Source organism: Trichechus manatus, unplaced genomic scaffold (assembly GCF_000243295.1).
Source record: "Trichechus manatus latirostris isolate Lorelei unplaced genomic scaffold, TriManLat1.0 scaffold00059, whole genome shotgun sequence".
Taxonomy (NCBI): domain Eukaryota; kingdom Metazoa; phylum Chordata; class Mammalia; order Sirenia; family Trichechidae; genus Trichechus; species Trichechus manatus.
The window spans coordinates 15,163,837-15,190,374 of NW_004443995.1; the positions used below are offsets into that span (position 1 = coordinate 15,163,837).

The 26,538-nt window shown below is 37.5% G+C and overlaps 1 protein-coding gene across 2 annotated transcripts in view; it reads right to left on the bottom strand.

The window, feature by feature from the left end:
• Positions 1-26,538, bottom strand: part of GAB1 (GRB2 associated binding protein 1) — a 150,587-nt gene that overhangs the window by 43,424 nt on the left and 80,625 nt on the right. For both annotated transcript variants that reach the window (XM_004378857.2, XM_004378858.2), the window contains exon 2: positions 6,855-7,149. In XM_004378857.2, the coding sequence (XP_004378914.1) occupies positions 6,855-7,149 (295 nt within the window). The remainder of the gene's footprint in view (positions 1-6,854; positions 7,150-26,538) is intronic.

A 26,538-nucleotide genomic window follows, 5' to 3' on the forward strand; every position in this document is an offset into this window, starting at 1 on the left:
TGAAAAACTGCTCCATTTTAAAAGAGACTAATGTGACATGGGAGCCCTGGTAGCGTAGTGGTTAAGAGCTTGGCTGCTAACCAAAAGGTCAGCAGTTCAAATCCACCAGCCACTCCTTGGAAATTCTATGGGGCAGTTCTACTCTGTCCTGTGGGGTCCCTATGAGTCGGAACCGACTCGACGGCACCTAACAACAACAACAACGTGACACGACACATTGGATCCTATACTGGAGGAGAAAAGAGTGCTATAAAGGACATTATTAGGTCAACTGACAAAAAAGGAATACAGATGGATAGACAAAAATACTAGGTTCAGTGTTGAATTTACTGAAGTTGCTAACTATATACTGATATGTAAGAGAACGTCCTTATTCTCAGGGACTACATACAAAAGTCTTTAGGGGTAAAAGGCCATGATGTATGTAATTTATTCTCAACTAGCTCAGGGAAAAAAATTATTATATGTGTATGTATATGTGTATATATTCATGTACGTACATACACAGAGAAAATACAAATGTTAAATCAAATGAGCGAAATGTTAATAGGTGAATCTGTACTATTCACATTGCATCTTTTTGTAAATCTGAAATTATTTCCAAATAAATTTTTTAAAAAAGATGTATATATACTAAGACCTAGTTCCCTGAATACCTAAGTGCTGCGCATAAGCTACCTTAAATCCTTATCTAAGCAATGAGTGGGGTGGAAAAAAAATAAATGGACAAATCAAAAATAAATTGAAAAAATAGGCTGTATATGTTCATGAGTATACATACACAAAACACTGTGTATATGGACAGTATGTAGCGTGCATATTTCTAGTTTCCATGCCCCTTCATCCTCTGAGATACTCACAGATAATTTATAATTTACACAAAATCTCTTCATTGTTTAAAAGAAAAAAAATATGGAAGTTACGAAAAGTAAAACCGATGTATAAAATTGTACCTGTCCCCACATATCTGTAAAATTCTTGGTTCTCCGAAACAGGTGTTATCTGCATTAGGGTGTATTTTATGTGCAGTAGTTAAGTCCTAGTTACTGAGGTTCTTGTCACTGCAGTTGTTCTGCCTAGTTCCAAGCAAACTCATTTATGGAAAAACAGATCTACAGAACTATTAAGAATATGTTAAAGTTTCTTTATATTGTCAGATTTCAATAAGTCTTAAGTGTACAATTTAATCTTAAAAAATCCAATTTATAACTTCTCTAGATACATGGGAAACCCTGGTGGCGTGGTGGTTAAGACTTCAGCTGCTAACCAAAAGGTCGGCAGTTCGAATTCTCCAGGCACTCCCTGGAAACCCTATGGGGCAGTTCTACTTTGTCCTATAAGGTCGTTATGAGTCAGAATCGACTCGATGGCAACCTGTTAGTTTTTTTTTTTTTTTCTCCTAGATACATACTTGAGACACATTCCCAACTTCCCAATCTTTACTGGATTCATCTCATGTGAATTGATAGGTCTTACTGGTTTTTTCAAGTAGCACATGGAATCAGAAGACCTGGGCTTTTTAGATGTGGGTAATATCCAGAGAGACAAAGTTCTAGCCACCTGTCCTGATTTCCCTGTCTTGGAATTTCCCCAGAAGTGCAGACATTTTGGGAAAGACCCAAGTAGAGGTCCTTCCATTTGTTAACTTAATTGCCTGTCCGTTGGAGATGGTGCTCTCTATTGCTTTGTTGTCTGGATCTCACTTTCCTGGACTCGCTCCCAGGACAAACAATGAAAGTAGGTCAATCTTTGGGTCAAGGTATCCATTATTGAGCGGTTATTATCCTAACAGTAAATGGACTATTTCTGACACAAATGTTCAGGTAATTGAAGGACAACCGGGCTTAATGTAATACAAGAACTAATGATTGTATGATTAAACGAAGATGACAGAAAGTGGTGGCATCTTTTTCTTTTTGCATGAGGACAAAGTTGGGATAAAGAAAGAAATGTATGGACTACATTATTTTTTTCATTAAAAATTAAAATTGCTTTATTTAGATTCATTAGTTTACTTACTTTACTAAAGGGAAGACTATCAAATAGAGAAAAGTACTTTTTTTAAAAGCCATTATGATCTGGACATTTTGAGAAAAGCAACTTAGAGAAACTTTCTCATATTTTGTCCTGAAATTAGACCCAGAGCCTTTTCACCAAGTTAGTTAGCTGCATACAGCCCTCTGAGGCTGGGTTTCCAGCACTTGTTTAGCAGATTTAGCAGCTTCTACTTTATTGTAGAAACAAAAATAAATCTGCACCTTTCCAAGAAAAACAAAAGAAATTAGTCTTTACCCTCAAGTCTACTAAATAAAAACATTCACAGGAACCACACACAGTTGAATGAACTAGAATTTAAAAACAGACATAGCCTGCCAGCACTCCGAGTATTCAATAATAGCTATGGTCACCTGGGGCAGCGGAAATAACATGGTAAAGATATTTTGAGAGGTTCCTGGAATCAAAACACAGGTCAGATTTTTCCCCTTTCCTTTTGTTTCCAGTAGAACATTAGCTACTCTCACAGGGATTGGGACAGTTATTTTCTCAGACTATGATATCCAAGCATAGTCTATTTCTTCCCACTTCTAGCCTGAAACTAGTATACTGAAAAATCATCTTGTGTTATTAGCCAATTTTTAACAAGTTTGGGAGCATACTCAGCTCTTTGAAATGGGAGGAATACAGGTCTCAGGGGACAGATCTCAGTAAAAACAAAAATAATTATTTAGTGAGTGGCAGTGAAATCTACTTGGGAGCAAGAGAATATAAAGCAAGAAGTAAAGTTAATGGAAGTTATTTATCTTGTCATATTAAACTATATGAATATGATTACAAAGGATAATAGTTCTATGCTGTTTAGAATTAAATAAAAAAAATCTTTAAATGTGAATTTTAAAAAGGCATCTAGCAAAGTCACTTATTACATATGCATAAGAAAATACTGTGGTTGGCTTTACAACTCTTTTTGCAGTTTTGATACTATGCATCAAAAACCAAAATTATAGAGTACAATAAAATGTTTTTTGCCTCCTTGGTAATAAATAATGAAAGACTGCTCATCTTTCACAGCTTTATTCCAAGAAACACAACTTCAACATAATATAGTAAAACATTTTAAACTGTGGCTATTTAGGGGAGATGGCCAGAATGAATTTGTGAAAAATCTAAATCGTAGAATTTAAAACATAAGTGCAGTTGCGTTTAAATATAGCTCATAAACTAAATTTAGAAAGCACTGGCGAATTAATGTTCTTAGGGGCTTGTTTTAATAAACAGATAAAAATGATTTGTGGTTAGCATAGCTGTTCTAGGTAATCAACTCACAGATCATATGTATCAAATTTTGTTCATCATACTATTACTTTTCTTACCACCTCCCTTTGATGGATATTGTGAAGATAAAGGGTTCGTGAACTGAGAGTTTCATTTCAAGCCAAATATATTTCTAATCTGTTTTACGAGGACTGTGAGTTTTGCCACTGAAAAGGTCACTGTAGCTTTCAAGTTTTGAAACTTTACCCATCCCTATTCTGGTAGGTAGGAGCCCTAGTGGCACAGTGGCTAAAGCATTTGGCTGCCAACCAAAATGTTAGAGGTTTGAACCTACTAGCTGCTCTTCGGGAGAAAGATGTCGTGGTCTACTTCCATAAAGACTACAGCCTTGAAAACCCTATGGAGCAGTTTTACCCTGTCCTGTAGGGTCACTGTGAGTCGGAATTGACTTGACAGTCAGCAATGGGCTTCGGTTTTTTTGTTTTTGTTTTTATTCTGCTAGGCTTATAAAGTGAAAAGAGACATCATGACTAACTGATTCTAACTACTAAAATCAATCAAAATGCTCCTCTAAGTACAGAAATAAAGCTCTTAGTACATTATCAGTCATAGACACAGAGCCATTTAAAACTCTACATTTTTCCTGACCCTCTTAAGGCTAAATCAGGTGCTGCTGCTACGTATGTTTATCTATTCTTTCTCTAGCAGAGCACTTATCAAATGGTATCATAATTCCTGGTTTATTTGTCTGTCTCTCCTACTAGACTGATTGTAAGCTCTATAAGGACAAGAACTCCTAAAGTATTATGTTTTTAAAAAAGTATATACACCCTCTTCTCACTTATTGACGTGGTTAGGTTCCGAAGACCAGGTTGTTATGCTAAATGGTGCTTTGTGAAAATGGAGGATGACCACATCAGATTACAAAATGGAGGACGACTACATCATTAAATAACTGCCAAATTACATCATTATATACTGCCAAATCACATCATTACATAACTAACAAACCACTGAAAATCATGGCCTAGCCAAGGTGACACATAACCTTAACCATCAGAACCAGTGTTACTCTTGCCTCGCACCTCAGTGTTTGTTACTGCCAGACATATGTCGTTAATGCGCAAAATAGTCGGATAGTAGATTTTTTGCTATTACTACAAAAAATCTACTATCCGACTATTTTGCGCATTAACGACATACGTCTGGAAGTAATGAATGCCGAGGTGCAAGGCGACAGTAACACTGGCTGTGATGGTTATGTGTCAACTTGGCTGGGCCATGATTGTCAGTGGTTTGGCAGTTATGTAATGATATAATTTGGCAGTTATATAACAATACAGTCATCTTCCATTTTGTGATCTGATGTGGTCATCCTCCATTTTTGCATAACACCGATTTTCACGTTAACGACCTGGTCTTTGGAACCTAACCACACCGATAAGTGAGGAAACCAAAACCAAATCCACTGCCATCGAGTTGATTCCAACTCATAGTGACCCTATAGGACACAGAAGAACTGCTCAACAGGGTTTCCAAGGAGCAGCTGGTGAATTTGAACTGCTGACCTTTTGGTTTCACACTCATCAACAACTGTAATGAATTATTTGGGGTACTGCTTTTTAATGAATGTTCTCCCCCTAGATGCTCAGCTCCATATCTGTAATGTTTTCCATTTGTCTCCCCAATGAGCCACCTAACATATACTTGAATGTATGCCCAAAGCCTAGAAGAGTGCCTGATAAATTCGATTTGGTGAACTAATGAATCAATTTTCTGAAGCTGACCAAGATTTTCTTCCTCTTAGAGCTGACTGGGTGCTTATCAAGTTTCTGGATTATAAGAATTATTCTAAGGGCCAAACGTCCAGACTTTATGCCTTAAAGTTTGCAAAATTAATCTGAGACACTTAAACATCAGAAATTCCAAAGGTTTATGGAAAGAAGATGTGTCTACCTCCTTTCTTTTCCAAGCTGAAGAACAAGTAAATGTCTCTATATTTTTTACATATAACAAGTTGCTATAACTAACATTTCTCTTACTTTCCTAAGGCAACACAAAGCCTTTCTTTATCTACAGGGCTCTAGTACTGAAATAAGGCATGGAAGAAAGAACAAACCAAGCTAAGGGGCAGTCATGACTGTGAATGGGAAAAGCATATATGCTTATGTGACAAGCTCTCCTTTTACTTTTGATCTTTACTTACCCTTAGATATTGCTTTAGTATAGTTTTTCCTTTGTGTTGCAGGTTGCTAAACATTAAAATAATCATAAACAAGGTTTAAATAAAACAGCTGGGTTTTGATTGTGCTGACACCAGTTTTTTAAAACCTAGTATTATATAATTTTTAAAAGAATACGGAGGAAGAATGGCTGTAAGATTTTTATTCCAGCTTTTAAAAAAGTAATTAAAAAATTTAAGCAATCTAAATGTTCAGTAATAAGACATTGGTTAAATAAATTATGATAGTTCCATATGATGAGGTAATATACAGCCACCAAAACTGCTATCGCACAAGAATATTTAGTGGCATGAAAAGATGTTTATAATGAATGGTTTATTAAGAAAAAAAGTCATTTTCAAAATGTTTATAATACATTCACATTAAAAAATTTGGAAATTTTGGACTCCTTCCCCAAAGGGCTTCCCCTAGCCCACTGTGTCAATTCCAGCCCTGGAAGGTACTTCTCCCAGGCTGACTAGCTAGCAGAATCAGCATGCTGACCTGAGCTAAACAGAGATGATTACTGTTTTACTTCAATACAAATCTTGACATTGATTGTTAATGTAATTTTTCCACCCCTCATCGAATCTACAGCACTCCTAAACGAAGATATTCAGAAGTGCACACTTCTAAATGTGATTATGCAACCTGAGTGGCACAACTGGTTAAGGGCTCGACTAATAGCCATAAGGTAGGCAGTTCAAACCCACCCAGAGGTACCTTAGAAGACAGGCCCAGCAATCTGCTTCCAAAAAGTCACAGCCTTGAAAACTCTATGGAGCAGTTTCACTCTGCACAGATGGGGTCACCATGAATCAGAATCAACTCTGAGGCAACTAACAAATATCATTAGTCTTATATTATAGTAAAACCTGTCAAAACTGAAACCTGTGTAAGGCGGAAACCTGTCAGAGGAGGTAAACTTAAATATTTTCCCCTAAAACGAGCAAAAGAAAAGTGGTAAGACTGCATCCTGTCAAAGGCAGAAAATTTGCGAGACCCATAAAAACAAGGCAGTCCTGTTGAGTTCTGGCTCTCACAGGTTTCACTGTACTTAACTTAACACTTATTTAAGAGAATTTATTGAGTTCCTCTATGTCTTTTTGTTACCTTCTTCCAGTTACTTAGACAGTGTCCCACAATAGTTAAGTGTCTCCTTCTAAAACCTATAAAAAAGTTTCCTTTCAAACTGATTTTAAAAGGATTCAGTGCTTTTTTCAAAATGTTAAGTTACTATTGTGAAAAAACAAAACAGAACATTATTATCATGTGGCTCAAATAACAAAGAATTTTCTGACAGTTCTAAAATTTTAGCAATAAAGGTATACTCAGGTTTAATAACAAAATCAAACTCACCTTCTTCTGTAGGATTGAACCCACAGATGTCACAAATACAACGAACCCACTTATTCATCTCCTCCTCACTGTCTGCTACCAAGTAGAAAATCCGGTCAATAGTGTTGATATCAAAAATGTAGCTGTTTTCAAACTCTTTTTTGTTAAACGTCAATCCTGCATCGACTTGCTGACATAAATTTAAATCAATGATACGGATAGGCTTCTTGGCATGATCATTTTTGTAATATTCCAGTACATCTGGATCTCCAGTTAAACGGCCACTGCGTAACACAAACCATCTCCTCTTCCATGCCTAGGGACAAAACAAAAAATCCATTTAGTATTTAGTATTAATTTGAAAGGAATTTTTCAAGAAGATGCACATTTATTAAACCAATTTTATAAATGCCTTGTCCAGAGACATATAAAATGTTTTCTTTGTTTCCATAATATAATCTAACACTTTGAAAAGCAAAGTTTACTGATAACTTTAATGAACTTAATACTGTGTTTGTGTGTGTGTCTATATCCACCACCATCTGTCAGTTTGTTGTGCTATGGTGGCTTTCATGTTGCTTTGAAACTGGAAGCTATACCACTGGTATTTCGAATACCAGCAGTGTCACCCATGATGCCACTGGTATTTCAAATACCAGTAATGTCACCCATGGTGGACAGGTTTCAGCAGACCCTAAAGCAGACTAGAAAGAAAGGCCTGGCAATCTACTTATAAAAATTAGCCACTGAAAACCCTATGGATCACAACAGAATATTGCCCAATAGAGTGCTGGAAGATGAGCCCCCTAGGTTGAAAGGTACTCGAAATACACAGTAGCCATAACAATGGACTCGAATGTTCCAACCATTATCAAGATGATGCAGGACCAGGAATGTTTTTGTTCTGTTGTACATGGAGTAGTGATGGCAGCTAACAACAATGAAGACTATATATGTGTGTGTGTGTATGTATATGTGTGTGTGTATATATATATACATAATTGTTGTTAACTGCTGTCAACAACCTTGTCTGTACATATATACACTATATATTCAGTATCATCTATTACATCTTTTACTATATAGTATCATATATAATATCAGGTCAATGAATCCCTAGGTGGCACAAATGGTTAGCTACTTCCAAGAGACAGAAAGGGCCACATAAACCAGAAACTCCATCAGCCTGAGACCAGAACTAGATGGTGCCCAGCTACCATCAATGACCACCCTGACAGGGAAAACAACAGAGAGTCCCTGACGGAGCAGGAGAAAAGTGGGGTGCAGAACTCAAATTCTAGTAAAAAGACCAGACTTAATGGTCTGAGACTGGAGGAACCCCGAAAGACGTGGCCCCCGGACTCTCTGTTAACCCAGAACTAAAACCATTCCCGAAGCCAACTCTTCAGACAAAGATTAGACTGGACTGTAAGACATAAAATGATACTTGCGAAGAGTGTGCTTCTTAGTTCGAGCAGATACATGAGACTAAATGGGCAGCTCCTGTCCAGAGATGAGATGAGAAGGCAGAAAGGGACAGGAACTGGTTGAATGGACGTGGGAAATCCAGAGTGGAAAGGACAAGTGTGCTGTCACATTAGAGAGAGAGCAACTAGGGTCACATAATAATGTGTATATAAATCTTTGTATGAGAAACTAACTTGAGCTGTAAACTTTCACTTAAAGCACATTTAAAAAAAAAAAAAAAGTCAGCTACTTCACTACTAGCCAAAAGGTTTGCAGTTCAAACTCACCCAGAGGCACCTTGGAAGGCAGGCCTGATGATCTGCTTCTGAAAGGTCACGGCTTATGGAGCATTTCTACTCTGCACACATGGGGTCGCCACAAGTTGGAATCAACTTGACAGCAACTAACAACAACATCAGGTCAACAAACCAAGGTAGGTTTGGTTTTATTAAATATACAAAAAAAAAAAAAGCTTTTCATGCCTTAACATCATGTCATAAAGAACATACATAGAAGTGCTTCTTCATAAGACTCCTTCAGATTTTAATCTACAGGTTATTTTGGGGGGAGTATGGAGAGAGGGAAAAATGGGTTGAAAAGCTTTCCTGGTTTTTCACCTAGAAAGTAAGCAGAGAAATGGAGTATGCCTTTCTTTTGGCCAGACAGCCTATTGTTCAAAGAGTACATGAATAAGATGTGTATTCTTGACTATGGGATACAACTTTTTGTCTTTGTCCAACTCTTATCAACAAATACATATTGGCAATCTGAACCTATATTCACCATACACTCCCTCTACAAGTTGTGGTAAACTTTAACACTATGCACAAAGAAGACTAAATTTGTTTTTTACTACCACCCTCCCTAAAATCTATATTAATCAAATAATGAAAGCAGAACCAAATAATTGAGACAGTTTTCTTCAGCGGTTTTAAACCCAACATCTCTGTGCGGAAACAAAATTACTCTTTGAAGTTCTCCTCAGCTAGCAGTCTGCTAGACCGAAAGAGGCCTTTTTTAGCAAGACTCCATCACCTGCTGAGTGGCATTCTCTAGTCCAGATTGAATGTGGGAGGGAAGATGGCCCAAAGAGGGCACTCTGGAAGTGGAAGGACTGAGAAACATGACATTTCATGAACCCCAATGAACTCAAATAGTCTACTGGTCACTGTACGTATCTGTTCAGTGGGCGATACTGACTGTCGGTCACATCTCAAGCCTTCGGTGTTGGAAAAGTATACCCAGACAAAGCAGGCCTCTTTTCCAATGATAACATGGGATGACAGCCTTACTTACACCTAGGGCATTTTCAAAAATTTTATTCATAGTAGTGTATGAGTTTGGTGCTCCACATTCAGTCTAAACACACTAAGGACGCTCACAAAGTTAAGAAAGCCCATTTCCTGAAAACATTATTTCTATGTCATCATTAACATAAGTATCAGTCTACTTATATATTTAAAAAATCTATTAAGTTTAAAATCACCAAAAGCAATACTAGTACAGCATGATAGGGTCTCGCTATAAAAATCCATTAATTTAATATATAAGGTATCTAATTACCTCAAAATAACTAACATTTCTTAGTAAAATTATGCCTCTACAGGTATTTCCCAATCAAGCAGTAAGTCTGAGAAGGTGATGAAGAAGTGAAAAGAAAATATTGTATTAAGTCATTTATACAGGGCCATCAAGGAAATACATCATTTAATACATGAATTTTCCAGATAGTGAAGGTTCTGTCTCTAAACACAGAAATGACTTTTTAAAACTTTAATGTCTTACATGGAAATCTTTCTAAAAATGCCTTACTACCCTTACTACATCATTCATAATTCGTTAGAATATAATTCATCCATTCCCCAATGATTCAGGCTACGTATTATAGGCATCAATTTCTATATTGCACTTTATTGAGGCTCACAGAGGCTGTTGGGTTGTACAGAGCATCATTTGCCTCTATAGTAGATAGTGTCAAACTACTGTACTTGTATATAGTTCATCTATAATCTTAAATATATTTTTCTGTCTTTTCCCTCTTTTTTTTTTTTTTAATCAATTGTCACTTCTCCCTTCTGATTACATAGGACACCAAACTCTTTCCTACCTTGGGGACTTCGCACATACTCTTCCCTATGTCTGGTATGCTCTTTCTCTCCTATCTTTGCCTGGCTAACTCCAACCTTTAGGCTTTCCCTTCTCTGACCACCCTCAACCCAACCACCCTCAAATGTTAAGGAGGTCATACTGCTTTAGGAACTTTATTAGCTTTATACTGATTTTTATAATTTCACAGTTCAATTTTTCTTTGTATTTATTTGTCTAGCACCTGACTCCCTAACCAGACTGTAAAATCCAAGAAGATAGTGACCTTGTCTGTTTTATGTTCTATCACATACCCAATGCATAGCATAATGCCTTGTACATAGAAATATTTGAATGATAAATAGATAGAATTCCCGAGAGTATACATTACAAAAGTTTTGAGAATATTAGATACATGACAACTAGAAAGGAGTGCTATCAAAACCTCTCCCATTCAGAAAGAGCCTCAATACTGAACACGTAAATGATAAATATAACTAAGAAAACTTTACCAAAGCACGTGCACAAAACACCTTGGGAAGATGACAAAAGCGTAGAAGAATGCAAAGTCCTTTTGCTACAGCTTATGTATGTTTTTGGAAACCCTGGTGGGTAGTGGTTAAGAGTACAGCTGCTAACCAAAGGTTGGCAGTTCGAATCTACCAGGCGCTCCCTGGGAACCCTAGGGGGCAGTTCTACTCTGTGCTATGGGGCCGCTATGAGTCAGAATCGACTCGATGGCAACAGGTTTGGTTTTAGTTTTTTGGTATGTATCTGGGAATCATCCTTTGTCTTCTGGTTCACTCCTGCTCCCCCATCCATCCCCTTGTTTCCCTGCTGAAATGATATCATTAAAATTCAAAAAGCCCTTGGAAACAAAAATAACCAACAAGAAATGAGTAGCAACAAACTGAGGTGCACGAGATATATTGGGCAGTGATTACAGAGGCTGAGTAGACATTACACAAGAAAGGAACCCTTAAAGCAGGAAATTACAGCACTAAAACACAGAATTTAGCCAACTAGCACCTGCCACTTATTTATTTATTTTTAACATGGTGCAAATGTGAATGTTTGTCTCAGTCACAAAATGAGTCACTCTCACTGAATCTGGCACTGATTACGCTGGAAAACAAAAGCAATTACACAAACTACACACTTTAATAAGGCAGATACAAAGGTTCTCTGGATTATAGTACAAAGCACAATTTAGCCACAGAATAAAGCTTGATGCTCGACAAGAGAACTGACATCAGCACCCTTGCTAATCACAGCACAAAAGCTTCTCTATGTTTTGTCAAAGCACAAAATGAGCCCACATAAATCAGTCTTTGTTATCTGAAAATATCTGGGATTCTTAAAGTTTGTCCTATTTTTATCCTTGCTGCATTGGTAGCCCCAGAGGAAGCTGTACAGTGCCTCACCAACTCTGCAGAGCAGTAACAGACAAAAACGACAAGTTTACTAGAAACCTTCAAAACCACACACTCAAAGCAATTTTACATAAAACTAATGCAGTAAAATCGTTTTAACTATCAGGCTTCCATTACAAGTAGGTTTGCTTGAGAAGAACTATGCAAAAATTTGTATTTTGTAGCTTAAAAGTACCATACTCTGATACCAGTGTCTCGATGTTTCAAGATTAACTTTGGCTACTACATAAACTTCAAAAGAGGACAGCACGTACGTTCAGCACGGATCCCAATGGAAATATATTCAGACCAGAATTTCTTCAGATCAGATTGCCAAACTAAATATTCATAATGTGTGTCATATTTGCATCAGCTTTTACCCATGACCCCATATTCAGTGACTGCCTACAGGATAAAGCCCAGGTCTTCTGGCAGGGCACACAAGGTCCTGTAAGCCCCTCTCAATCTCTGGCCTCACGTCTCTGCCCTCCAAACACATGAGAAATGCTTCCAACTACCCTAACCTTGCTCTGGGCCCTGACACATGCTGCCACCTCTAGATTCAGCACAGACCTCTTCGTGGCACCAGGTGGTCACTGTGAATTGTTTCCACATTGTTCCTATTTATGTATTTGGCATCCCTACATGTGAGTCTCTTGAGGGCTGGAGCCATGTCTTATTCATCTTTCATCTTTCTTTTCCCACTGCCTAACTAACACCAAGGAGGTACTCTGTCAATGTCTGCTGAATATGTCAATCAAAATTTCTTTGAGGATAAAAATATTGAAATTCTCTCACTACCTTATGTGTTACAAGGATACTGACATGACTACAATCTGGCAGTCCATTTACAATTTGGTTGACGAGAACGGTCAGAAATGGATAGAGGTTTATAAACAATAAACTTTTTTTTTTTATTCTACAGAGATGAGAGGCATTTTAAACTTTGCTTTAAAACAACCATTCTTTTAAATACATACTCTCAGTATGAAAGCAAACTGTACATGCCAAACGGAAGAGACACTTTTATCACACCCTATGTGCTAACTGGCAAGATAACTGGCAAACTGGCAAGAAAGCACAGATGGATTCTCATCATTTAGTGGAAAGAAAAAATTTTTCAATGCGGACCAGCCCCAAACCATTACCTGCAATACTATGATTAACACTACCACAAAAATTGACTAATTTGCCCAAATACCAAATGGCCTCAGTGCTACAGAAAAACAAAAACACTGTTAACCGCTGCACACTTTTTTTTCTGAGTTCTCTACAGTGTAACTGATAGAACACATGCCTGGTATAACAACTGCCAAGACTCCTCAATCCCTTCCATTACTTTTATTGGAAGAGCTCATTATTGAGGAAATAGCCAACATACGGGCAGGGAAAAGTGAAGGGAGGAAAAGAGGTTGATGTAGTCCTATAGTTCCCAACCCTGACTGCACATTGGAAGTATCTGGAGAACTTTAAAAAACTTGATGCCTGGACCTCACCTCACACAAACTAAATCATAATCTCTTGGTGGTGATGGTGAGTGGGGGGTGGGGAGGATGGGCAGCACTGGCATAGGCATAAAAATAAACTAAAACAAACAGTCGCTGTTGAGTTGATTCCAACTCATAGCAACCCCATGTCTTGCACAGTAGAACTGCCCCCCAACAGGGTTTTCACGGCTGTGATCTTCTAGAAGTAGATTGCCAGGCCCTTCTTCTGAGGCACCTCTGGGTGGCTTGGAACTGCCTACCTTTTGGCTATTAGACCAGCGCTTACTCATCTGTGCATTCAGGGACTCATGGGTATTTCTTTAAAAGCTCAACAGATGGTTCTAACGTGCCACCAGGATTGAAACCACTGGTCCAATCAATAGATAGAATTAGGTTGTTCCTTAAAATAGATTTTTTTTTTTTTTTAAAGCACAGGTCCCTTCAATTTATCTTCAATTCCTCATCCTCTTACATTGTCTGCTCTTGCCAATCCTATCTAAATCTCCCTCCTTGTTTTTGTTCAGTGTTCATCCCATTGATGAACATATCTCTGAACTCGTTTGTACTATTAGAATTCTAAACCATTTTTCAAAATTCTGTCCAAACCTTCCCCTCTCCTCACTGCACCTTCCTTCTGATATACAAGACTCTTAGCAATCAATCACATACTGCCCTGAAATGGCTCTTGCATTACTGTGGAACAGTCTGGAACAGTGTGTTATATTACTGTTTACATTCCAACTAGACAAGTTTCCTGAAAGCAAGGACCATTTCTTAATTTTTTTTGGTATCTGAGATACAGCTGTAAGCCCTCAAAGTAAAAATGTTGGTAAGATGCTTCCAAAGTTTTCATGAGAATCATCGCAGAGAACCAGTGAACTTAAATGAAAAAGACCACAGAGAAAGAGAAGTCCAAAGTTGCTATTAGGATGATGACTTAGTTATCTGTGCTGCTATAACAGAAATACCAAAAGTGAATGGCTTTAACAAACAGAAATTTATCTTCTCATAGTTTAGGAGGCTAGAAGTCTGAGTTTAGAGTGCCGGTTTTAGGCGAAGGCTTTCTCTCTCTGTCAGCCTTGGAGGAAGGTTCTTGTCTCTTCAGAGCTTCTGCTCCTGGGCAACCTTCATGTGACCTGGCATCGCTTTTCCCCCATCTCAGCTTCCTAGTTTGCATTTAATCTTTTATATTTCAAAAGAGATTGAGTCAAGATACACCCTACATAAATCCTTCCCCATTAACATAACAAAGACAATCCATTCCCAAATGGAATTATAACCACAGGCAAAGAGATTAGGATTTACAACACATATTTTTGGGGGACATAATTCAATCTGTAACAGGTAATTCTAAACTCCTATAGCATGACGACATACAAGATTCTTGAAAAACCGCTTACCTACTTCTCCAATCTCTCACCTCCACAGATGGACACAGAGAGCACCCACAGGGCTCTTTCATGCCTCCATGATTTTACATATTGTTTTTATTTGTCCTAAAACACCCTGTCTCCCTCACACATCAGCTACTCATCCCTAAGACCTAGCTCCAGAACTCCTCTTTGAAGCTTTCCTCAACTTCCCCTGAGTTAAGAAAATTGTTCCTGCTCCTCTGAGCTCTCAACGCACATCTCTAAAAGTATCCACTAACTTACAGCACTTGAGAAGGAACTCTGATGACTGCATATAGGTCTCTCCGTAGTTGCTAAACTCCTATCAAAATTTAACTTGACCTGACAAGCTGAAGAAGAACAGCACTTTCTACATTCCTGAGCCAACTGCCCTTCCGCCATGAAACATATCCACTGTAATTTTACCAACCCTGTCTTATTCTAAGTCCCTGGGTGGCACAATGGTTAACTGCTTGACTATTAACTGAAAGGTGAGTGGTTAGAACCCACCCAGAGGCGCCTCAGAAGACAGTCCTGACGATCTGCTTCTGAAAGGTCATGGCCTTGAAAACCCTATGGAGTGCAGTTCTAATCTGTACCTATGGGATTGCCATGAGTTGAAATTGACTCCATAGCAACAAGTTTGGTTTTAGTTGTATTATTCTAGGAAACCATGTGGGGGGAAAAACATGAAATAGAACTTTTTTATTTTGAAATTTCTTAAAAATTATCATAATGGTATTTAAAGAAAGAAGATCGTTACTGTGAATGTTTTTGGTAGATGTGAAAATATATGTGTAATCTCAAATGTTGGGGTTAGAGATACGTGTTTACAAGATAAAAATACTATTAATAAAATAGGTTTTAATTTAAATTTTATCAGCAGGGTAAGAGTTGAATAAATTATGGGATATTTATATGATAATAACTCGGCAAAAGATTTAAAAAGTGAGATAGAGCTACATATATGAAAAACTGCCCACAAGATATTGTTAAATGAAAAAAGCAAGCTGCAGATTTGTATATATGGTATGATTCCATTTTTTTTTCTGAAATAATTTTGTGTGTGTACACACACAGCATGCACAAACTATATATATTTGCACATTTAGATAACAGGTCTGGAAGGATACATACTAAATTGTTAACTGTGGTTAACTCCAGGAATAGGAATGAAAGGCTCATACAAGTTTCAGGTTTTTATTTTATATACTTTGGTATAGTCTGATTTTTTTCAAGGAGTTTCCATTTATTACTTTTATAATTAAAAAGAATATTCCATGTTTAAAAAGTTTATGTATGTAAAGCTATTTTCTTATTACTCCACAATTAGTCAATGAATTAACCTTTCTTTTAAATATAGAATTCTGGTACATCTGGAAGGAGTCTCAGTCAGGAAACAGCTTAGACAAATAAAGTATAGGTGCTTTGTTTTAACGACTGGAACTTAGGGGGTTAAAAGAAAAAAAAAAAGGAAAACAAGGACAGTCAGGAGCCCTTAAAAACAGAGGAACAAGTTTCTCCTTTCTCTTCTTCCCTTAAGGTCCAGTGGTTAGAATATTCATATTGTTTTAATTTTCTCTGAAAACGATGTTAGTAAAACGTAATAGATTTAGATATTTAAATATTTAAAATAGGCGTCTTATTTTTTTTAACCTATTAAAGTATCAGATTTACATAGTAATGCTGGCAAGATAAGTAAAATAAAGAAAAACAAATTAACCATGAAGCAGGGAGAAAAGAAAACTATCTGCTTTAAAATACTTGAGTTGTTTTCCAGGAAGCACCATCTCTTCTCACAGAGCAAAACAAGGAAAAAACAGGCTCCGTGGAAGTTTCCACTCCATTGGCTCTATCATTATGATCATCTGTTCCAAACACACACAAGCCTAAAATTTCCTGTTTTCAAACTATTGTCACCATTTTCTAGTCTTGTGCTATCCGTGCTAACTTTAGCTTAGTAATATAAACAAAAGAATATACCGAAAATAATGCAGAACAATGACCAGAGGTAGGCTTACAACTGTTTCACAAACCTTTTAAACATTAGAGTTTACATACACTGCCTGGCTGAAAACAAATTAGCTGGAACTGAAACAATTTCATAACAGTAAAACAAACAAACAAACAAAAACATCAAACCTAACTTATAAATACCACAGTAGCTAGAGAAAAAATTCAGAGAATTTGAAACGATCAATACATAGTGCATATAAATTCCTTGTTGAAATCATTGCTCGTTTTAAGTCCTACATAAAACAAAAACCCAGCAACAAAACTGCTTAATGTTTAATTACACAAAGTAGTTCTTAAACTTTTTCTAGGTCATGGACCGCTCTGAGAACCTGTAAAAGCAATGGAACCTTTTCTCAGAAAAAGGAACATAAACAATCACTGGACCCCGGCAGCACCTGTTAAGAACCCTTGACGTAGAGCTTTGCGCTAATACTTCTTACTAGAGAGAACAATTTGGTATTAGGTTGGTCTGTCTTACACCTCAACCAGGGAAAGTTAGTTACTGAAGTCACACAGAAAAGTAGGTCACATCACAGCATTAACTCAGTGCAGCATTGTGGGCCAAGTCTATATTTTTACTTGCTAAGTACTAGTTCGTTTCTCCCATCATATTTCCAATGGTCAGGGCTGTGGAAATACACTCTAAGTCTGGGGGTTTTCAAGGTTTCATTACCCTAATCAGAAGGCTGACAGAGGCAAGAGCCCGGCTAGGAGCAGACTCAAGACAAGCATGCAATGTTCTCTGGAGATGGAGGCCTGGAATGACAGGACAGCTAGACCTGTATTTTGGAAAGAAAGACCACCTAGCTTGGGTTCTTCTAATCTCATCCTTTCTTAACTATCGTGTGCAGTGAGAATTAATAAGCTCAAATCAGGGTATGGCCACAGGAAAACAGGGTAAGAGAGTCCACACTGTCTTCTGATATAAGCTTTTGGCCGGCCTCTGGCCTAAACAAAAGGTAGGTAGAGTTCATATGCAACCTGGCCAGTTTTACCTGGCTCTGTCTTCTGTGTATGTCCCTAAGAACCTGTAGGGGGCAGGAGGTGGTGCAAATGTCCAAGCAGACTCCTACCAGTCTAGCTGAATACAGCAAAAGTGCAATTAAAGAGGGCGTTATCATGAATTCCAAGCACACCCATAGACATTAAGTCCATTTATAGAAATCTAACCTAAGGAAATAATGCAAAATGCAGCTCAGTGCGTAGGCATCAAAATATTCAACAGTTTTATTTATATTACTAAATATCTTAAACAGTCTAAATATTCAGCAGTAGAAAGGGGACCAACCTTCCCAGTTTTCCCAGGAATGTCCTGGTTTTAGCACTAGAAGTCCCATGTCCTGGGAAACCCCTCAATTCTAGGCAAACTGAGAGTGTTGGTCATAGTAGGGGAATGATTAAATAAATTATGATCCATCCTCACGAAGGACTTTTACACAGCCATCAAAATGATGCCTATGAATGGCATCTAAAAAAATTCTCCCCAGAATCTGCAAAATTTCCAAAATACTGGGAGATCATGGTGAGGAGCTAATCTTTTCCATGTGGAGTAAGTGGTATTTGGTGTGAAGAAACACTGGCAACATTTTCTTTCCTTTCTTCTCTGGTTCGCTGGTCACTGCGCCAAGTAGCACTGACCACTCTGGGGTGTCCACAGTACCTCGTGCAAACCTCTGTGACAGCACTGTCCCTTTGTACTTCCATCAGTCCTTTGTACAGCCACTTTCCTCCTCCGAGACTGTCCTATTTCTCTTTAATCTGAGTGTTCAGCAGAGTGCACAGCAGCTAAAAGGCACGTCTGATAACTATTATCTGAATTAATGAACAAATGAACAAACGTCTCCTGGTGACCTTGATAATGCTGTCTCTGCTCTTCACTAACTTGGTGTTTAGGTACAATGGATGTACATACACCAACAGCAGGTTTGTTTTTAGAGTTCAGCCGTGAAATCTATCAACTCTCCACCCCTGAAAGGCTCAGTCAATGAAAAGTAGCACTAATTTAATCAAGGAACAAGTCAATATGAGCCATGGGACTGAACCATGCCAATATAATAGCAGGAGTTTACCACTTCACATAGCACCTACAGTATTTGAGAGTCAACATAGTTTAGTTATAAAACACTATTTATTTTAGCATATTTATTTATATACACATTGGTATATCGCCTAGTGTATGGAGTCCCTGGGTGGCACAGTTAAGTGCTGGGCTACTAACCAAAAGGATGGCGGTTAGAACCCATCTAGAGGCACCTCAGAAGAAAGGCCTGGAGATCTGCTTCTGAAAGGTCACAACCATGAAAACCCTATGGAAGGCAGTTCTACTCTGAAACACGTGGGATCGCCATGGGTCGGAACTGACTTGATGACAACTAGCATAGTGTATAGTATGTGTGTGTGTGTGTGTGTGTGTGTGTGTCTACATTTGTGTATATATGTATACGTACAAACACACTTAAACTGAGCTTGTTTTTAAAACATAACACCAACAACAATCTGGAATTTTTTAAATGAAAATTTATCTTCCATAAAACCAACAGCTCTCTAAATTCTATTGCTTGTTCATGTATCCAATCCAAGATAATTATTTCAGGAGCAGAACTAATGTTTTGAGTTTCCAGCAAGATATACAAAAAACATTCTCATTTTCTCCTCTAAGTTTCTTACTGAACATTCACTCACAATTTTTAATAAATGCTGATATATTAAGATTTGGATCACATGTCAGAAACAAACTTTCATATTAAGAAGTAGAGGAAAAGCAACAAAGAATTAGGAAAACAAATTTCAACCTTCCATAATTAAATTTATATATAATAGGTCAAAATAATGCTTAAATTTCTTCTCAATATAAAACTCAGTCTAAAGCTCCTGGAACAAGACAAATGTGGCCATGAAAGCTTTCTTAGACATACTTCTAAAGAGATATAAATCATGCATTCTGGAGTCATTGATTATAAAACACACTAAACACAAGAATCAAGGAAGAAAAACCTCATCCAAAGAAGGCCAACTAAGTATAAAGTTAAACGCAATAGAAAAATGATTCTGTTGATACTGAAATCAAGAAGATCTATGATGCAAATGTGGAAGCACAGCCTAACGCTGATGGCTACTCGGCACTCTCCCAGGTGAGGGTGTGTGTGTCACCCTTTCATAAATCAAGATTCTTTGGGGAAAATGCTTTTTCATTCATGCAACATGCAGACAATGATCCCATCACACAAGGAAAGCTGTTGACATTTACCTCTTTTTGTTTTCAACAAATCCAAGTGCCATCTTCTCCACTCTATGGTGTGTCAGCCCTAAAATGAGCCCAGCTTTCTTTTTCCTGTCAACTTTCCATCTCCCTCTACACCACCCAGGCCTCATAACCTTTGACCAACAGGAAGTAGACACAATGGACTGAAAATAACAGCGACCGTAAGGATTTGTGTATGTGTGATTTAATGTTTGGGGACTTGGATAAAAGAGTTGGGGTAAAGAGAGAATGACTGGCTACCTCTCCCAGAGGAATAACAGGGCCATTTGGCAGGACATGATTCATCTTGAACCTCAAGCAAAGCTGTTACCCAAAGAATATAGTTCACAAAAACTTTAAAAAAAAGTACAGTAATACAATCACTGATTTATATAGATACACCATGTGCAGTTGACAAGATAACTTACACACCCATCTGCTTTAAACATGTGTGAAGCCTTATGAGACAATGAAAATCATTCACAAAGTGCTGCTGGCATCTGAGGTAACAAGACCACAACCGTGTCTGCTTGCCAACTTGGAAGTTCACTAAAGTCTGTAAAGGCTAAAAATAACCACATAAACATGTTTACAGCATTTTAAAAATACAGGATCCACACTGTCTTCTAAATATAAGCCTTGAGTTCGGAGCACAGGGATTGGCTTTGGGTTTTCAGAGACGTCATTACGACATCCCACACTTCACCACAGACATTCAAATTTCAGCATTTTACTTTAAATATACAATTGCTAGTATTTAACTAGGATGAAGGAGGGGCGAACTTGGAATGTGGGAAAGCGAGCAGGAAAGGGTAAGATGGTGCCTCTTCCATTAATTAGAGGGCTTTAGAATACCACAAACCCCCAACCCCTTGTGGGGGAACCTGACCTACACAAAATTCTGAAAGGGGATATCCTGCCTGTATTTTTCCACTCAACACATCCACTTTCCAACCCTGGCGGTCCCCACCCCTTCCTCATTCCTAAGACTGAAGATGCTGCTGAAATAGATAAATGTGGAAAGGAAGTCAAGTAGAACACATACATACATGTGAAAGTCCCTGCATCCCAACTGGTATATGAGCAGGCATGTTGAATAGAACAATTCTAATTCCTGTCCTGCTCCTGAAAAGTGAGATAATTCTAAATTAAACACAGAGAAACATTTCCAGCTAAAAACCATAAGGCTTGCATCAACTGGGACTGGGGGGAGGGGGGTGGGGGGTGTACTACCACTATCAAGGATGCAAAGGAGTATTTTATTAGTGTAGAAAAGTCTATTTGGTCTCTATAAATTAGGTGAGGCTATTCTTTAATAATTTTTGGATAGACTGGTTTAAATTTTATTTTATGCCTTTAATTCTAAGAACCCTTAAAAATTTAGCAGCTATTAAAAAAATAAGAAAAAGAAAAACCATTGGGATTAACCCTATACTTATATGTCATAAACTTCAAATATCTCTGCCTCTTAGTATTGTGGTAGAATCTGTATTTCTGGAGCTCAATTCAATATCCAAGCAAAGCATTCTCCAGAATAAAATTGTGTAAGTAGTATGGGCATTTTCTTTAACAAGTTTATCTAATAAATAAACTAGTAACAACAATAAAGTGAACTGAAAATTACATATAATCCCAGTATCATTTTAAAAAATCTTAATTTTTCCATATTCTGATTTATTCTTTGTTCAAACACACATTTTTAAATAGCTAGCTTTTTAAAAACACCATTGGTTTCACAAACCACACATATAACTTTCTAAGGCAGGTTTAAAATTTTAATTCATTAATTTTTCACTTATTGTGACTTTTACCAGGTCTTGCTAACAATGCTAGGATTATCGTGATAAAGGTGAAGCCCTTGCTGAAATTGAAATGCTCTCCAAAGCCCAATAAAGAAAAAAGTATTTAATGATTGTAAAAACACAAGGTATTTATTTACCCTGGGCTTTCTGATTTAGCATTCTAGATACATTCTAGTAATTAAGAAATTTAATTATAACTCAGAGAATTTCCTGTTATGGTGTGTCTAATTTGGTAGAGTTTGCAGTTGGTGCTCTAAGCAAATAATGATTACAGCAAATGTGTTTAATCCTCTTGACAGAAATGCTATCACCTGTTTAGCTATCACCTGTTTACCAATAATTGTATCCTCATACTATATGAAATGATTTATTAGATCTAACAGATGAAGAATTTATTCAGAAAAAAAAGATGTCTTGATACTTCCATTGTAACCCGAAGACATTTTCAGAATAATTACCTTTACTGCTTAGTGATTTAAATATTTATGCCTTAAAATCAAAAGACTAATCACACAAATAGACATATGTACACCCATATTCAATGCAGCATTATTCACAATAGCAAAAAGATGTAAACAACCTAAATCCCATCAACCGATGAATGGATAAATTACGGTGCATACACACAATGGAATACTACACAACAATAAAGAACAATGATGAATCTGAGAAATATCTTTACAACATAGATGAATCTGGAGGGCATTATACTGTGTGAAATAAGTCAATCACAAAAGGGCAAATATTGTATGAGGCCATGATTATAAAAACCCAAGAAAAGGTTTGCACACAGAAAAAAACAATCTTTAATGGTTACGAGGGAAGGGAGGGGTAGAAGGGGAAATCACTAACTAGATAATACACAAGTGTTAACTTAGGTGAAAGGAAAAACAACACACAATATAGGGGAAGTCATCACAATTTGACCAAGGCAAAGCGATAGAAGCTTCCCAGATATATCCAAACACCCTGAGGGACTAAGTTACTGGGGCTGAGGGCTGGGAACCATGGTCTTGATAGACATCTAACAAATGTTGAAGTATCTAGGTCAACTGTCATAACATAGTTCATAAAGAAAATGTTCTACATTCGAATGTGGTGAGTAGCAACTGGAGTCTTAAAAGCTTGCAAGCAGCCATCTAAGATACATCTATTGGTCTAAGATACATCTATTGGTCCCAGCACGTTCGGAACAAAGGAGAATGAAGAAAACCAAAGACACAAGAAAAATATCAGTCCAAAAGACTAATGAACCATATGAACCACAGCCTCTACCAGCCTGAGCCCAGAAGAACTAGATGGTACCTGGCTACTACCACCGACCACTCTGACAGGGTTCACAATAGAGAGTTCTGGACAGAGTGAGAGAAAAATACAGAACAAAACCCAAATTAACAAAAAAAAAAGACCAGGGTTACTGGTCTGACAGAGGGTGGAGGAACCCCTGAGACTATGGCTCCCGGACACCCTGCTAACTCAGAACTGAAGCCACTCCTGAAGTCCATCTTTCAGCCAAAGATTACACAGGTCTATAAAGCAAACAATAATACCTATGAGGAATGTGCTTCTTAGTTCATTCAAGTATATGAGACCAAATGGGCAACACCTGCCCAAAAGCAAAGATGAGAAGGCAGGAAGGGACAGGAAACCTGGACAAACAGACATGGGGAACCCGCAGGGTAAGGGGAAAGGGGGAGGGTGCTGATACATTGCAGGGATTATAAACAATGTCACAAAACAATTGTGAATAAATTTTTGAATAAAAAACTAATTTGCGCTGTAAACTTTCACCTAAAGCACAAGAAAATTTTTTAAAAAATCAAAAGACTAGGCAACCTATTTATATAGTTATTTACAATGAGCAAAATATAGTTCCAAAAATACAGAAGTTGAGGAGAAACAAGATATTTCTAGTTAAAATTTGACTAAGCTTTAAAGAAATAAAAACTAAACAAAAAACCTCTGCAATTTGTTGAATAATTGACCATGAGAAGACAAAATAAGAGATTTTCATTCAATGATTTAAGATTATGCACCCCTATGTTGCCTGAGGTAAATGACTTTTTGATAACGGCGTCCAATTCTTGGTGGAGCAAAGACAAAAGAAGAATAAGAAACAACCTTTTACCTGTTCCCCTAGATATGTCACACATTAAGAGGGGGACTTGCTCTCTCATTTACAAACAAAGCCTCCACTACAGCCCTATATGGCATTCTAATCATTATCCTCAGTTTGAAAGGATTAATCAGAAATTAAAACTACCCAGCGCTGCAGCTATCAAGAACCCCTCCTGGTTCCTTCTCATGGCCTAGTTCTTTTACCAAATGGTTAAGTGAGCAGTCACAGTTAACCTTTTTTTTTTTTTACCTCCTCAATCTCCTGGGCTCTCTCTTTTCCGGTCTATTCTTACAATCTAACACACAATGTCTAACAAAAAGTAAAGGCTCAACTCCGCACAGATGGATCGCTACCAGCCGGATTTGAAGCGACGGTAACTAACGACAATAATAATTCATAATAGCCAAAAAGTAGAAACGATTCAAATGTCCATCGACTGATGGTTGGAGAAACAAAATGTGGTATATCCATAAAGTGGAATATTATTCACAATAAAAAAAGAATGAATATTGATACATGCTAGAACATGGATGAACCTTGAAAACATCATACTAAGTGAAAGATGCCAGTTACAAAAGATCACATATTGTGATTCCATTTATATGAAATTTCCAGAATGTGCAAAACTATAGAAACAAAGTAATTAGTAGTTTCTTAGGGCTGGTAGAATGAGGGACTGGGGATGATGGCTAGAGGAGGTAGGGTTTCTTTTTCAGGTGTTGAAAATGTTTTAAAATTGATTGTGGTGATTATAGCACAACTTGTGATATACTAATGACCACTGAATTGAATACTTTAGATAGGTGAATTGTATAGTATGTGAGTTATATCTCAATAAAGTTGCTAAATTAAAAAAAAAGTAAGGGCTTAGTAAGTATTAAATGAGTAAATGAATAAATGAACGAATGACAGTCTTAATGCACAGTATATGGTGAACTCTGTAGGGATCACCATTACAATCATCAATAAACAATTAAGTGTTCAATTATTAAGTGCTTTTGATGGTAGAAATATGCCGGAAAAGCAAAACAAATAATGAATTCATTGAACAATTACCATTAAACCTGTATAAATATGCTTACCTTTCACATGTAGAAATAAACACACTAAACACAGATGCTTATGTATGAAGTACAACCAAATAGAAAAACTTTCCCCCCAAGGCACCCAGAAGGAGCAGCAAGCACATGGCAGAAAGATACAGTGAATGCAAGGCACTGATTTGGGTTTTCTTTCTTCTCCATTCCTTTGTCTGCCCCCTAGTGGAGTGGTTATGAGCAATGAAAACTTAAAAGGGAAAAAAAACAAACCAAACAAACCCATTGCCATGGAGTTGATTCTGACTCAGAGGGACCCTATAGGACAGAGTAGAACTGCCCCACAGGGTTTCCAAAAAGTGGCTGAAGGATTCAAACTGCTGACCTTTTTGTTAGTAGCCTATCTCTTAACCACTGTACCACCAATGAAAATTAAAAGAGTAGGCATTGCAAAAAGCAGCAAAAACAAAAACACAACAAAAAACAAAGCACAAAGAACTTACTTTGAACATCTACAAATCAGTCCCTCAAGAACAGGAAGTTAACAACAGCAACAGGTTATTTTTTTTTTTTTTAATTATCAAGTAGATTGAAAAAACGAGACATTCTCCTTCACAGACTGTTAGGAACTCGGGGGAAGAAAACTGAAGAAAGCTATCCCTGAGTTTAAAGACCACAACTCCACCCTAGGACATCGAATGAGCCAAAAGAAATTGTTAGCAATACTTGTGCTCATCATCAATTTGTTTTTCTTTTACATATATGATGTAACCACATTACAAAAATTTGCCCAAGAATAGACAGAAGTTATCCAGAATCCCTCTATCCTATCCTAAGCCTTACTGTTGTTGTCAGTAGCCGCCAAGTCGGCTCCGACTCATAGCGACTTTACGTGTAACAGAAACACTGCCTGGTCCCGCACCATCTTAATGATCTATCATTGGTAGGTATGAGCTCATCGCTGTGGCTATTGTGTCCGTCCAGTCTAACCTGGGGGGCTCATCTTTCAGCACTATACTGGGCAATACTCTGTTGCAGCCCATAGGGTTTTCACTGCCTTATTTTCAGTAATAAACCAGCAGGTCTTTCTTTCTTGTTTGTCTTAGTCTGAAAGCTCCACTGAAACCTGCCCACTTTGGAGGACCCTGTTGATATTTGCGATACTGGTGGCACAGCTTCTAGCATCATAGCAACACATAAGCCACTGCACTAAGACAAACTGACAGACAAGTGGTGAAAGCCTTATTAGAATTACCTTAAACTTGTATTCATCTTTGATGAGTCATGTAAGCAGCTGTTTCCGCTCCTCCATGAGGGAACACTTACCTCAACTGCTGGATGTGAACACTAACCCCTTTTCTTCTGAAAACTGCCTTGAAAACAGCAGAAACCAAAGAGCCACAGCAAAGTGGACAAAGAAGAGTTTTAGCAATGAGACCTTCCCATCTATCAAGAATCAACATAACTGGAACCCTCATCCATTACTGGTGGAAATACAAAACACTACAGCTGCTATGGAAAACAGTTTGATGATTCCTCAAAAGTCTGAGCATAAAACCAAAAACCAAACCCGTTGCCATCGAGTCGACTCCACTCATAGCGACCCTATAGGATAGGGTTTCCAAAGAGTGGCTGGTGGATTCAAACA